General features: G+C 38.7%; 1 protein-coding gene across 2 annotated transcripts in view; it reads left to right on the top strand.

Annotated features, from left to right (window-relative positions):
- CHP1 (calcineurin like EF-hand protein 1) overlaps window positions 1-15,868 on the top strand; it is a 38,406-nt gene that overhangs the window by 12,765 nt on the left and 9,773 nt on the right. For both annotated transcript variants that reach the window (XM_082449387.1, XM_082449386.1), the window contains exons 3-4: window positions 5,651-5,731; window positions 9,744-9,871. In XM_082449387.1, coding sequence (XP_082305513.1) covers window positions 5,651-5,731; window positions 9,744-9,871 — 209 coding nt within the window. The remainder of the gene's footprint in view (window positions 1-5,650; window positions 5,732-9,743; window positions 9,872-15,868) is intronic.

The raw sequence follows: 15,868 nt of genomic DNA on the forward strand, positions 1-15,868 counted from the left end.
TGTTATACTTCATTAAAAGTTTACTTTAAAAATATCCTGTGCATTGAGCAATTTTTTTGAGCAATTTTCGTATTGGATTTTTGTCAGGTACTTTTTCTCAAATAATACCATGATGAAAAATATTCCTGGATGGTAAATCCATGCAGGTTAAATTGACTACAGGGGACAGTACAGACCAGTTAAACTCTGCGAGAAAGTTATTACTGAAATTACTAGTTGGCTGTGTTGTTATATATCAGTTTAAAAAAGATTACCTCTAGGGAATTCCCTGGCGGTCCAGTGGTTAGGACTCAGCGCTTTCACTGCCAGGGGCCCAGGTTCACTCCCTGGTTGGGGAACTAAGATCCCAAAAGCTGCAAGGTGCAGCCAAAAAAAAATTAATAATAAATAAATAAACAAACAAACAAATAAATAAGATTACCTATAAATTCTAAGAGATTGTGTCCTGAATGGTAGCCATTTATCTGCTTAAAAACTAAGTGCTTTTGAGACTCATTTTCTTCTTTGACTTTATCCAAGAGGGCAGATGATTACAATATCCTGGATAAGCACTTGCTTTGTACACAATGGTATCAGTCATTCCAGAATGGAGTTTCACAGAACCACGATGCCAGTCTAATTCTCATTCTTTTGGTAGATAATCTTTTTTTTTCCTCTCTGAAACCTTCAAATATCTCCTCCTGATGTTCTGAAATTTCACAAAGTTGTACCTTTTTGTGGGTTATTTTTCATTATTCATTGCCCAGTATCAGGTGAACCTTCTCAATCTAAAAATACATCCTTTAGGGATGTCTCTGGCAGTCCAGTGGTTAAGACTCCACGCTTCCAATGCAGGGGGCGAGGGTTCAATCCCTGGTTGGGGAACTAAGATCCCACATGCTATGCAGCACGGCCAAAAAAAAAGTTAAAAATATGTCCTTTAGCTGGAAAATTTTCTTCTGCTATTTCTTTATTTCCTCCCCCTCTTATTTCTTTATTGATTTTTATGGCATTTCTGTTGGTTGGCTATTGGACCACCATGACTCAATTTTCTCTCATATTTTCTGATTTTTTTCCATTGCTTTCTGAAAGATATCCTTGAATTTATTTTGTAGACCTTTTGATGAACTTGTCCACAATCATATTTTTAATTTCCAAGAAACTATCTCGTTCTCTGACCTCTGCTCTATCATAGTAGCTTATTTTTGTTTTACAGATGCAAGAACTTTTCAAATATCTATTGCGTTACTTACTAGAATCTTTCAGAACTCCTTTTTGTTCCCTGAATTATGATTATCTCTGTTCATCTTGATCCTACTTTTTTATGTTATTGATTTTCCCAAAATGTCGGTAAGTGTTGGTTGTCCATTCATATTTATGAAAAAGTGTGGATGGATTACTGTAGGAAACTGGCATGGGCTTGTTTGTGGTTGCTTTCTCCATAGGTCTTTGCCTGGATGGAAGGACTGACTTCAAGCCCTCTATACTCTGAGCAGGGCCAGTAAGTTGCTAGACCTCACTTTAGGGCATACGGTCAGGGAGCAAGGGGACAAATTTGCAACTCTCTTCCACAAATAAAAAGACTGTGTTCCTGGGGAGCCAGCCTCCCACACTTGGCCGAAACCCTGCCCAGGTGGATCTTTCAGTTTCTTTCCATAGCAGTTCTCCATTTTTATCCTGGGGACAAATGGTTTTATATTCTTGGGATGGGTCCTGGCAACAGTGGGCAGTTGACCCATTCTTTAAGAGTTCCTTTAAGTAGTTTTTCTAACTGCTACTTCCCTCACCTGGCAAATCTGAAAAAAAATTGTATTACCAAGACAAAAAAAATCATTTTTATCAATTTAATTTAAAATATTAAATGTTTTAGATAACGGAAATTATTGTCATTTCAATGTTAATAAATATAAATAATTACATAATAAATATAAATAGTAAATGATTTATCTCTATTATACTAAAATGTGGAAAACTTCTTTTTTTTTAAAATTAATCAATTATTTTATTTATTTGGTTGCGCCAGGTCCCAGTTGCGGCTCCAGGCCTCCTTAGTTGCAGCAGGCAGCCTCCTTAGTTGTAGCATGCAAACTCTTAGTTGCAGCATGCGTGTAGGATCTAGTTCCCTGACCAGGGATCGAACCCGGGCCCCCTGCGTTGGGAGCGTGGAGTCTTATCCACTGCGCCACCAGGGAAGTCCCCAGAAAACTGTTTTCTTTTTTTTTTTTTTTAAGTTTAATTTTATTTATTTATTTATTTATTTATTTATGGCTGTGTTGGGTCTTCGTTTCTGTGCAAGGGCTTTCTCCAGTTGTGGCAAGCGGGGGCCACTCTTCATCGCGGTGCGCGGGCCTCTCGCTATCGCGGCCTCTCTTGTTGCGGAGCACAGGCTCCAGACGCGCAGGCTCAGCAATTGTGGCTCACGGGCCTAGTTGCTCCGCGGCATGTGGGATCCTCCCAGACCAGGGCTCGAACCCGTGTGCCCTGCACTGGCAGGCAGACTCTCAACCACTGCGCCACCAGGGAAGCCCCAAAACTGTTTTCTTAATTGAACGTGTGTTTCCACAGGTATGTCCAACTAGCAGACTTTAATGTCCTCATTATGTATAAGTTATCTAAGCATATACCCTGGGTCCTTAAAATATAAGAAGTTAACTGTGAGGCTACATCTCTGTGTAAGAGAAAGAACTTGAACAGTGAAGATCAGTGTAGAGGGATGGCATTTCTGGTTACTAAGGTCTCTAAAACTGGTTTCCCAGAGCATCTCTGTGCTTGTGCATATCTGGAAAACAATTCTTCATTGTGAATTTTTTGGCCATAAAAAATGCCATTATACATGGTTCTGCTCTTGGATTTGCCTACTACCAGTAATAATGTCTTAATCCTCAAGGAAGATTTTCCTAGGTATACTATGAGATAGAATATAATATTGGTATGTTTTTTAATGAGCACACAAAAATTTGCATTTTGAATGAATTATAACACTTGTGGTATGTGAGCTGCTTGGAGTATTTCTTTTTCTCCATTAGATTTGTGTTGGCAGACAAATTTGAGAAGCTGAGTTTTAGAGATACTGTCCAGATGATCTCCATTCCACTATAGAACAACCAACAATAATAAACTGTATATTGTTTAACAGTTTATAAACTATTTTTTATACTCTTTCATTTTTATATTTATATTTTCAACTGTATTCCCCTTGATCTTATAGACCCCATTTTATATACAATCTAAATTCTAAGAGTAAAGTTTAAAAGTGTCATAAGACAAGGTTTAGGTCCTTATTGACATTGGAAGTCCACGACTAGATTCTTCATTGAGACCGAAGGGGTTAGGCTAGGTTGTGGACTCAGCACCTGATACTAGGCCTGGTATTTAAACTGTATCTTTTTGCAGCTAAAATTACTTAAGCTCGTTAGACATTAAACTGAGGTATGTGGCCTTGCAATTCAAATCAGCTTTAATCTTCATTTAAAAGGGAGTAATTATTGTTTCTTAACCTCTGTCAAACAAGAGGAGCTACATTGTGTTGATAATGTAGACTTTGTATCATAGAACACATTATATAATAAGAGCTTAGTACATGTTTGTGGAATTAAATAATCAGGACCTCAGTAATTTTCTTTCTTTCATCATTTTAAGCAACCTAGTTATCTTATGAATGACTTCTTCTAATTCATTAACTGATATAAAAATTATTACCCTAAATGATGAAAGAAGATTAGAATCGGGAATTATTGTACCAGAACTTTGTGCTTAGTCCCCTGGGTCATTTTCTACCTGTGTCACCACCAGATGTGTTGAATTAATTAAGCAACCTGTAAATGTTAAACCACAAGAGGACCAGAGAGTTGAAGGCTCCTGGGTAAAATACGAACATTTCATTAGCTTCTAGTGCAAAGAAGGTGAAGGAATAAGTTTTATCTCTTCTGTTAGTAAACGTCTTGAAGGCAGGAATCACCTTTTGAGTTTGTATTCCTTTTTTCCCCCTTTTTATCTGGAAATAATTTCAAACTTACAGAAAAGTTGCAAGAATAATGCAAAGAACTTCATATACTCGATACCCACATTTACCACTTGTTAACATTTTACCACCTACTTCAGGTGTATTCCCTATAACAAGGACATTCTCATATCAAAATCAAGAAATTTAGCATTTTGATACAGTATTATTATATAATATTCCATATTCTATATGGTCCATATTCCATTTTTACCTATTGGCTCAGTATTGTCCTTCATAACAGTTTTTTTTCCTAGTCTAGGATCATGCATTGAGTTCAGTTGTATGTCTCTTAAGTCCTCTTTGATCTAGAACAACCCTCTGCCTTTCTCTGTCCTTTATGACATTGATATTTTGTACATATATTGTCTATGTTGTAGGTAGCTTTATACTTTTGGCACAGAATATCAACCAAAGAATTTTTAAAAAAACAGTTACTGAACGTTTTTTGGGAGAGCACCTTTCTTTCAAAAAGTTTATGTACTATGGGAAAGAAGTGTGGTTTTTTAGGAAAAAGAACATGTGCTTTGACTTACAGACTTAGATTTAAATTGCAGTTCTGCCACTTTTTACCTGTGTAGCACTGGACGAGTTACTTTATCTCACTGACTCTCAACTTCCTCAGCTCTGGGTCTTCCCTGGCAGTCCAGTGGTTAAGACACCACGCTCCCATTGCAGGGGGCATGGGTTCTATCCCTGGTCAGGGAACTAAGATCTCGCATGCCACATGGCACGGCCAAAAAAAAAAAAATCAATTTCCTCAGCTCTAAAAGGGTATAGATAAAGTGGTGACATAAAGAAATGCGATGAAGTATATAAACAGAGTTAGAATGGCACATAATGTATATACAGTGAATGGTAACTAACAATATTCACTTCAACAGACTTCAAGTTCTGAGAGGATGACTGCGCTTGCCATATTCCGTTGTTAAATACTTCTAGTCTGTAGAAGGCAATGGAGAAAAGGCCAGTCAGTTAGTTGTCACATTTTATTCTTTTTTTTTTTTTTTTTTTTTTTTAGCTGCACTGGACCTTAGTTGCGGCACATGGGATCTTTAGTTGCGTTATGTGGGATCTTTTAGTTGCGGCATACGGGATCTAGTTCCCCGACCAGAGATTGAACCCAGGCCCCCTGCATTGGGAGCATGGAATCTCAACCACTGGATCACCAGGGAAGTCCCTGTCATGTTTTATTCTCTACTTAGATGTAAATATCACCTAAGAATTCCTTGCATTTCATAAGTGCTGTATATCTTCTTATCAAGGGTACAGAAGCCCCTCTGACTTTTTCCTCCCATATTCAAGCTCTACAGTGTTTGATACTTTGCAGTTGCTCTTCATCCTCCAGACTTACTAAGTACAAAATAGTAATGTTCAAGGAATCATTTACAGGGACAGCTTAGTATTTGCTTGTCAGTTGGTTTACTGACATAACCTGTGTGCTGAATTCACTAGAATGTGGCATAGTCAAAACTGGCTTCTTCCACTCCAGAGTTGGTGCAAGAAACACTTGGCAGCTATTAAAGTGCTATTCTTTGCAGTTATTTGGTATAATTTGCCACAGAAGTAAATTCCAGGAGGTAATATCCTTGCTAGGTTGTACTCTAGCATGACTGAAGGAGTTCATGCTAAGGGCCAATGGTCTCTAACCCAAGGTGATTCTCTTGGCAGCCGGGAAGACTTTCAGCGGATTCCAGAACTTGCCATCAACCCACTGGGGGACCGGATCATCAATGCCTTCTTTCCAGAGGGGTGAGTCCCTGCATTTACTGGGCTTCCTTTCTGAGGCTAATCTGGAATGTTGCTATCGGTTGGGTCATCTCAGACCATGATCCTCCTGATTATATTAGGCCTCTCTAACTCAATCATATCTAAAATATCTCTACACTCATCCTTGTTTTAAACTTCAGAGAGGTCATTAGCCCATCTTCAAAGTTGTCTTTAATTTCTGTTTATCTTTGATGTAAAACTAAACATTTTTAAAACTTTTATTTGGAAATAATTTCATATTTACAGAAAAGTTGCAAAATTTGCAAACAGTCTGAGGAACACCTGTATGTCTTTTACCCAGAAGCATCTGCTGTATTGTTAACATTTTGCCTCATTTGTGTATGCTCTCTGTCTCAGTCCTAGCTAATAAAAACATCATTCAGGCCACATACATAATCACTACAAATTTTCTAGTAGTCACATTTAAAAAGTAAAAATAAACACGTTAAATTAATTTTGGATAAACAAGTTAAATTAACTTTGGCAATATATATTTTATTTAACCTGATATATCCAAAATATTATTCAATGTTATCAATATTTTAAAATTATTATTACATTGTATATTCTTTTTCATATTAAGTCTTTGAAATCTAGTATGTAATTTATACTTACCACACCTATCAAGTGCTGTAATAATATTAATATAAAATATTATGTATTCTTTTTTTCCAGCTTTATTGAGATGTGACTGACATATAACACTGTACAAGTTTAAGCTGTACAACATAGTGATTTTATATATGTATATATTGAAAAATGATAGCCACAATAATATTAATTAATACATTCATCACCTCACATAGTTACTTTTTTCTTTTTTTTCTCTTTTTTATTTTTTAGTTACTTTTTTCTTGTGATGAGAACTTTTACCTCTCTTAGCAACTTTCAAAGATACAATTCAGTGTTGTTAACTATAGTCACTTTGCTGTACATTTCATCCCCAGAATGTATTCATCTTATAACTAGAGGTTTGTACCCTTTGACCACCTTCATCTATTTCCCTCATTACCTATTGTATTCTAATATATTACTGATATTCCAATTTTATCAGTTTATCCAACAATCTTTTTAGCATGTTCCCTTCCTCCAGTATAGGATCCCAGTCTGGCTCAGTTGTCATATCTCTTTAGCCTCCTTTAATCCAGAACATTACTTTACTTTTCTTTTACAACATCGACTATGGATATAGTTCCCCTACCACACACACACACACACACACACACACACACACACACACACACACACACGCTTTCTCAAACAGATTTAGGTTTATGTAATGTAAAACTAGGCTTTTGATATGCTTCACTAACCTAATACACTGCCTTCAAAGTGCTGAGTCAATATTTACTGATTCAATTAGGTACCTTTTCCTGAATAAAGCTTATCATATAATCTTGTTTTAAGTAATCTCTTTAACAATGTCTTCCTGGTTCCTTGTGACTTGTTTATATGACCCAGAGGACTTTAAAATGTTATATGGTTGCCAGTTCTTAATAATGAGACTAAGTGTCAGTGAGTGAACCATCAGATAAAATATGTGGAGAGGAAATTTTAGAACTCTGAATTGAGAGCAAAGGAATTTGCAAGTTGAGAAGATGATCACTCAGTAAATTTGAGTGACAGTCAAAGGGGAAGACTAGCAGTCAGTTCATGTGAAGACAGGACTCAATCAGACTGAGACCTGCCCTTTTCAGACGAGATCGGGCGCGCTCAGGGTGGTATGGCCGTAGACCCTGCCCTTTTCAGATTCATATTGACCATGAGTAATCACCTACACTTCCTCATTTTCTGATTTTTTTTTTCTCTCCCTGAAATGCCCTGTTTGTTCCAGGTGTGGTTTTAGTGCTGAATTCTTGCCTTTTTTCACTTCCTTTTTTTAGCCCTTTCAGAGAACTGTCCAGAGATAACTTTCACTGCTGTTTCGTATCCAAACCTTTTACATTGAAAAGTAAACCCCGTAGAGTCATTTTGCCAGCTTTTTTTTTTTAGTGTTCCCTAGTCACCATTGATTATTTGAAGAAGCAGCTTGTGGAAAGCTGTTTTATAAAGGCCAGACCACCTTTGTTGTGACTATAGTGTTGCCTGTCATCCTTTTCACTGATCTCTTTCTTGCTAAGGGCACAATGTGTGCTGATGTACTTGAGGTACATATGAGGAGGCTGAGCATGGCGCTGGGCTACACTGCTCGGCTCTTAGCACGCTGCACCTCTGCTTCTTGCTCTAATCAGATACAGATATTTGGCTTCTGGGTTTTTTGTTTTTCTCTGGTCATATTTAGGTTCAATTTGTTTTTAAAGAATGAGATTTGAAAGTAGGACATTGGTATTTAGTTCCCTTTTACTCAGAGACATGCCAGTGATATATGTACTCATTTATCTGTTTGTTCTGGCATGTGACTCAAATCTTATTACACATTCCTTGATTCCTCAGCTCTTACTCACATTTTTTAGAGATAACGCTCCATTAGCAGTATAGCTACCTTAAAGAATGAAAGGTTATTCTTTTGAGTACAAGCGGCTCACAAGCTAGCCTTTGAACTCTACCTTTAGAAGGTCTCTGATCTCTGTGTTTGCTGGCACTTAGGAGACCCGACATACCACATCTGTTCAATGGGGGCAAAGACTCAGATGTATTTTTAGGTAGCCACAGGAACCAGGCAACCTGTTCTTTCCATGACTGTCTTAGATAAATAACTATGTCACATGGGACATTCCTTTTTAATATTAAAAACATTCTTTATTCATTCAAGTTTTAGAATTATTTCTTATAGGGTTACTGATTAGCCTGTGGCGTGATAAAAAGATTTTCTCTAATCTTAAGTACCCAAAAAGCTTTATACACAAAGAGGTCTTTCAAAACATTATGAGGAAAATATCTATCCAATTATGAGGGAATAATCATGATACAGCCACACAATTATTATGCAGGTGGTTAAAATGTTTCAAAGTGTTTATACTGGGGCTTCCCTGGTGGCGCAGTGGTTGAGAGTCTGCCTGCTAATGCAGGGGACATGGGTTCGAGCCCTGGTCTGGGAAGATCCCACATGCCACGGAGCGGCTGGGCCCGTGAGCCACAACTACTGAGCCTGCGCGTCTGGAGCCTGTGCCCCACAGCGGGAGGGGCCGCGATAGTGAAAGGCCCACGCACCGCGATGAAGAGCGGTCCCTGCACCGCGATGAAGAGTGGCCCCCACTTGCCGTAACTAGAGAAAGCCCTCGCACGAACCGAAGACCCAACACAGCCAAAAAATAAATAAAAAAATAAAAAAATAAAAAAAAAGTGTTTATACTGATTGTAGACATGCCTAAAAGTTTAAAAAAAGCAAGCTACAAAATTATGCAGTATGTTCACAATTATCCAAAAAACATAGAAAAATTACTGGGAGATATATTAACAATGATTGTGATTGATTGGTAGAACTAGAAGTGGTATTTTTCTTTTTACTTTTCTTTTTATCAAATTTCCAAAAATGTATTTATTGCTTCTATAACGAAATAAACTTTATTTCAAAAGCAGCTTTTACATAATATGCCTTAACATTAAAATATCACTAGGTGCATGTGACTGCAGGGGAGACATGAGAGGTGGTTAGGGAGACACTGGGTTGCAATGACTTAACTTGCTGTTTGCTGCAGAGTCTGAAGCCAGTTAGTTCAAGTTCTGGCTTGTCTGATAGCACAGCCCTGCTGCTACTTAAAATCCTCTCTGGGAAAAGAGAAGTAAATTCAATAGGTAACTGACTCTGGTAAGTCCTGTTACCTCTCTAAGTGTGGTTAATAATTTGTAAAGTAAGAATAAAACCTCACAAGCTTGTGGCAAGACTTAACTGAAGATATTTTATGAGCCCTAAAGTACCATGCGTATGGAAAGAGACCTCATTAAATGGACTTTCAGGCCACTCTAGCTAAACCTGTTAATGTATTGAATTCATAAGAAATAATCACCTTGCCTTGACTGACAAGATGTTCTTTTTGTTATCTTTCCTGATCAGAGAGGACCAGGTAAACTTCCGCGGATTCATGAGGACCTTGGCTCATTTCCGACCCATTGAGGATAATGAAAAGAGCAAAGATGTGAATGGACCAGAACCACTCAACAGCCGAAGCAACAAACTGCACTGTAAGGAGATAAAGTCTTCTGGCTTAAAATATTTGCTTTTCATTTCTCACAAATCATTTCTTTACTCATTCATTCACTGAACAAGCATTTATTCAAACATAGTGGTTAAGAGCTCAGACCCTGGAGCTAAACTGGCTGGATTTGATTTAATTAATTAATTTATCTATTTATTTTTGGCTGCGTTGGGTCTTCATTGCCATGCACGGGCTTTCTCTAGTTGCAGTGAGCAGGGGCTACTCTTCCTTGCAGTGCACGGGCTTCTCGTTGCGGTGGCTTCTCTTGTTGTGGAGCACGGGCTCTAGGTGCACAGGCTCAGTAGCTGTGACGCACGGGCTTAGTTGCTCCACAGCGTGTGGGATCTTCCCGGACCAGGGACCGAACCCATGTTCTCTGCATTGGCAGGTGGATTCTTAACCACTGCACCACCAGGGAAGTCCCAACTGGCTGGATTTGAATCCCAGCTCTGCCACTTTTTGGCCCTGTGTCTTTGGGCAAGTTACTTAAAATCTTTGGGCCTCAGTTTCCTTTTCTGTAAAATGAGATATTAAGGGGTTTCAAACAGGAAGGTTGTGAAGATTTAATGACTTAATATATGTCAAGTACTTCAAACAGTGCCTGGCAATAAGAGTTAGCTGCTAATATATCCTGTGTGCCAGGCACTGTGATAAGTGCTAGAGTGACAACAGTGAGAAAGACCCATCCCACCCTAGAATTTGATAGATACTGGGATGTGACTTAAGTAGGGGTGGACAGCTAGGTTAGTGCAAGACTTAATTTTTGTCCCCATGCCTCTTGCCGCCTTTCCTTGGATACTTGTTAGATTTCTCTCTGCCCTTTGTTGATTCATGTATGATATTCCCTAATCCCTTACAATACTTCTCCAAGAAATTAAAATTAAATTTCTCTTTTCATTCAACACAAGTTGAAACTGAAATTGTATTGAACTGGGGACTTCCCTGGTGGTCCAGTGGTTAAGACTCCCTCCGCGTTTCCACTGCAGGGGGCATGGGTTCGATCCCTGGTCAGGGAACTAAGATTCTGTATTCCGCGTGGCGCAGCCAAAAAAAAAATTGTATTGAATTGATTGAGCCCGAGCTTCTCTTGCTTGGGTGCACAGTGAAGTCTATGAAGCCACAGAATAAATGGGGCCCATCAAGTTTTTACTGAACGATTTAAAGAAAAATTAAAAGGCTTTTTAATATTGAAACAAATATAGATAAACTATAGAATATAATGCCAAATTTACATACATTTGAAAGATAGTACATGAAACTTAAACTTTTAATTTGTAGCGCTTGGGCCATATCTCCAGATCTCCCTTGCTTATAGGAGTGTGAGTTCACTCCTCTGTTAGTATTTCAGGTAAAGAGTTTGAGAAGTACTGAAATAAGTTTTGTTGTATAAGACAGGGAAGATTTTTGAACCAAAATAATAAAACACTGCTTTTCTTTACCACAATATCATATACCTTAATGAAGAGTGGAAAACTTAAGTACAAAGAAAACTAAATATAAAAGAGAATAGAATTCTAATAAATTGTTCTCAAATTTATTGGATACTTTATGTTTATTAGTGAATATCACTTTCTTCTTTCAAGACTAAATACTGTTTGAGACAAAGCCTTGTGTCTTAATGTTTTATGAGTTTTAGTATATATTTATTACATGTTTGCCTGATGCTGGCATTCGTATAGTAGAAATTTTCTTATTTAAAATGTTGTCAGACCAGGAGTTGATCAGTAATTGAAAAAGTCAGCTAAAGCATAGAATCATAGAAAAGGATACACGGTTTAACATTTTAATTTACCTTAAATTATTTAAAAACACATTCACTGGCCAGTCTTTAGATGTAGGACCAAGAGTTGTTTTGTTTTGTTTTGTTTTGTTTTGGTAAAGTTCTGCTGATGGGAGGTTTGTGACGTTTTCGTGTAGAACACATCTATAATGTATAGTCTAAGGTTTCTGGTTGCAGTTTCTTTTCAGTGGAAAGAGAACTTAAAGGTACTTATAAAGCATTCTGAGAATAGAATCATCCTGCTGTTTACATTTTTTCCTTGATCTTTTGCAGTTGTCCTGCCACACACACTTTAGCAACAGTTTGGTGGGTTTTTTTTTCTTCAGTGCCTTAATATTGAGTCTTTCAAAAGCAGTCAATCTAATATTCATTTAAAAAATAACTTTCTTTTCACACGTTTCAGTTCTTATAAAATTATATAGTTTTAAGAAAAGTACAAATAGCACAGTTCTAGGACAGTTGACACACCTGACTCTCGGTAAGCATTCAGCTCAGCGGGTGGAGTAGACACTCCAGAGTCGCCCATTGGCTACAACTATGCAGTGTGCTGCCATATCAGCTGGACCGATTTGCAGAGGGGTGGGGGAGCATCTGTGAATCCAGTGAGTTGGTTAAGAAGACAGTTAAGAAACATTCTGTGCTAGGGACTTCCCTGGTGGCACAGTGGTTAAGAATCCGCCTGCTAATGCAGAGGACACAGGTTTGAGCCCTGGTCCGGGAAGATCCCACATGCCGCAGAGCAACTAAGCCCATGCGCCACGACTACTGAGCCCGCGCGCCTAGAGCCCGCACACTGCAACGAAGAGTAGCCCCTTCTCGCCACAACTACAGAAAGCCTGTGCGCAGCAACGAAGATCCAAGGCAGCCAAAAATAAAATAAATAAATTTATTAAAAAAACAAAAACAAAAACAATATTCTGCTTGCTTTTCTAATCCAGGATTAGAGGAGGCTTTAAAGGTTATCAGGTGTAACAGAGACCTGTTACCTGAATTCCCTCTACAGCCTGGGCTCTACTTTTTTCAAGTCACGAATTCCCTTGGCAGTCTGGTGAATCCTGTCGACCCCATCTCGGAATGTTTGTGAATGCATAAAATGAAATACATAGGATTATAAAGGAAACCAATTATATTGAAATACAATTAACAAAATGTTAAAACAACTTTGTGATACAGTAATAAAGGTGTTTCTTTATTATACGCTAAATAACAGGATGTGACATTGGAGCCCTGTGGCTATGGAGCAGCTGTGTATCTTGAATGTGGTGGTGGTTACATGAAACTACATAGGTGATAAAATTGCATAGAACTACACACACATGCACATACACATATGGTGAAATCCGAATAAACTCTGTGGATTGTACCACTGTCAGTTTCCTGGTTTTGATGGTGTATTATAGTTATGCAAGATGCTACCATCAGGAGAGGCTGGGGTGAAGGGTATATGCAAAGTCTTGAGGAGATATTTGTACACCCACGTTCGTGGTGGCATTATTCACAATAGCTAAAACAAGAAAGTAACCCAAGTGTTCATCAATGAGTGAATGGATAAGCAAATTCATTAATTCACATTGATCCTAAAGAAAATATTCCAGGTAGCATTAGGGGATTTGGTAGTTACTTAGTGTATCAGGATGCCTTCAGCTGACTCAGCTGACTTCAACAGTAAGGAGATGTATTATCTCACTTTACGAGTGAGGTGGAGCAAGCATCAGGGTTGATTGTGTTGTCAAGGACCCAGGTTTTTCCTATTGCTGTGCTCTGCCATCCTTCGGGTCTGTTTCATCCAAAGGCATGGCTCCTCATGGTCACATGGTGGCTTTCAGTGGCAGCTGGGCTATGTGCTTCCCTATTCATATCTGACAGTGGGGAAAGAAAGACAGAGACAGAGAGACAGAATGCCCCCTGAAGCCATGGATGAGCTTCTTTTAGGAAGGAAGAAGGCCTGAATGCCACCGAAATGGCAGACTTTAGGGTGAGATAGAATAGTAAGTGCTGTGCAAGTTATGTATGGTTTTTACCGTTACTTTAGTCTTGGCTTTCAGATCAACTTTTATAGGAAGCTGAACATGAATTAGAATTCTGTTGCATCCTATATGTTAGGATCACATTCATGTAAGTAGACCAGTGAAACCAGAGCTACAGAGGAGTCCTGGATGTCTTCTTCTCTGTCTGTATTTTGGTTTTCTCTGAATTTCCCACAGAGCTGTGGAAGCAGCAAGATGGCGCTTCTTGTTGTAGACTGAGAGCAACTGAACATCGTACACCTAGCAACACATTTGCCACTAAGGCAAATTTGTTTATAGTCCATCTTCCTCAGAGAATAGTCTCTTTGGGGACTCTGAGAGCATGCTTTGTCCTATTTCTTTTTTATGCCGCAGTGGAAGAATGTCAAGGACAATCAGCAAGGCTGAACTGTACCTATGTAGGCACAGGCCCAGGCACACATAGTACTACTGCTCTGTTTGTCTCCCAGGAATGGTTCCCTTATTGTTTTCCTCTTCAGGTCAGTGAGGTTATAAAGTCTGATGTGGAAAGTACAACCCATCTTAGAATGCTCCAGGGCATGGTAAGCTTCCTTTTTGATGTTCTAATTGTCCTCTTAAATAGTTTAAGTTTTTTATAACACATAATGAATAATGTGGGAAATGAGTCTGCATGAAGATATTTTATCTGGACGATGAGGAATATTGTTGAAGTGGAGTTAGGGAGAGTAGCCAAGAAGAAACTGAGCAGCATTATTCACAACAGCCAAAAGGCGGGAGCAACCCAAGTGTCCGTCAACATGAATGGATACACAAAATGTGGTATATACATACAGTGAAATATTATTCGGCCTTAAAAAAGGAAATTCTGTCACATGCTACAGCATAGAAAACTTTACTTATGCTAAATAACAATAAGCCAGACACAAAAGGGTGAATATTATTTGATTCCTCCTCTACGAGGTTCCTAGAGTAGTCAAATTCATAGAAAGTTGCCAGGGCCTAGAGGCAGGGGGAAATGGGGAGTTATTAATGGGTCAAAATTTCAACTGGGGAAGATGAAGAAGTTCTGGAGATGGATGGTGGTGATGGTTACACAACAGTGTGAAAGTACTCAACTGTACACTTAAATTTTATGTTTATTTTACTATAGTGTTTTTTTGGTTTTTTTTAAAGAAGTAACCGTGATTAAAATGTAAAGGTTTGACTGAGATCATTCATTTGGTCTCTCATTAAGCAAATGTTTGAGCAACTCCTGTATGCCAGGCACTATTTTAGGCCCAGGATACAATGGTGCATAAATCAGATAAGGTCTTTGCTTTCAGAGATCTTACAATGTAATAAGGGAGATAGACTATATGGAAAAAGACAAATGAATAAACAGGATTTATGATCGTGGCAAGTTCTGTGAAGGAAATGAATAAGGTAAGATGAGAAAGTGATGGGGGAGGGTGTCACGGCTTTAGAATGAGTGGTCAGGGAAGCCTCTCTGAGGAGTTGAAACCTAATGAGCCAACCATGCCAAGAATAGCAGAAGAGCGCTCTAGGCAGAGGGGACAACTGGTGTAAAGGTCCTTGGATAGAAATGAGTGCTTGGTGTTCAGAGAACAAAGAAGCATTATCAAGAAAGAAGTGAGTGGTAGGAGAGGAGGGCAGAGAGGTGACGGCGGGTAGATGACACTGATTGAGCTCTTCCTGTGTGCCAGGCACTGTTTAAAGTGCCTTTTGTGTACTAACTCATTCAGTCCTCACAACCCTATGAGGTGGATTCTGTTACTCTCATTTTGCACCTCTTGGGCAACTGAGGCACAGAGAGATTAAGTAACTTGCTCACGTAGACATAGCTAGTAAGCTGTCAGGCAGGACTCGGCAGAGTTGGAGTCTTTTTTTTTTTTTTTTAATTTATTTTTTTAACTTTATTGGAGTATAATTGCTTTACAATGGTGTGTTAGTTTCTGCTTTATAACAAAGTGCATCAGTTATACATATACATATGTTCCCATATCTCTTCCATCTTTCGTCTCCCTCCCTCCCACCTTCCCTATCCCACCCCTCTAGGTGGTCACAAAGCACCGAGCTGATCTCCCTGTGCTATGCGGCTGCTTCCCACTAGCTATCTATTTTACGTTTGGTAGTGTATATATGTCCATGCCACTCTCTCACTTCCTCTTAGCTTACCCTTCCCCCTCCCCATATCCTCAAGTCCATTCTCTAGTAG

This window comes from Balaenoptera physalus (assembly GCF_965194825.1).
Source record: "Balaenoptera physalus genome assembly, chromosome: 2".
NCBI classification, from domain to species: Eukaryota; Metazoa; Chordata; class Mammalia; order Artiodactyla; family Balaenopteridae; genus Balaenoptera; species Balaenoptera physalus.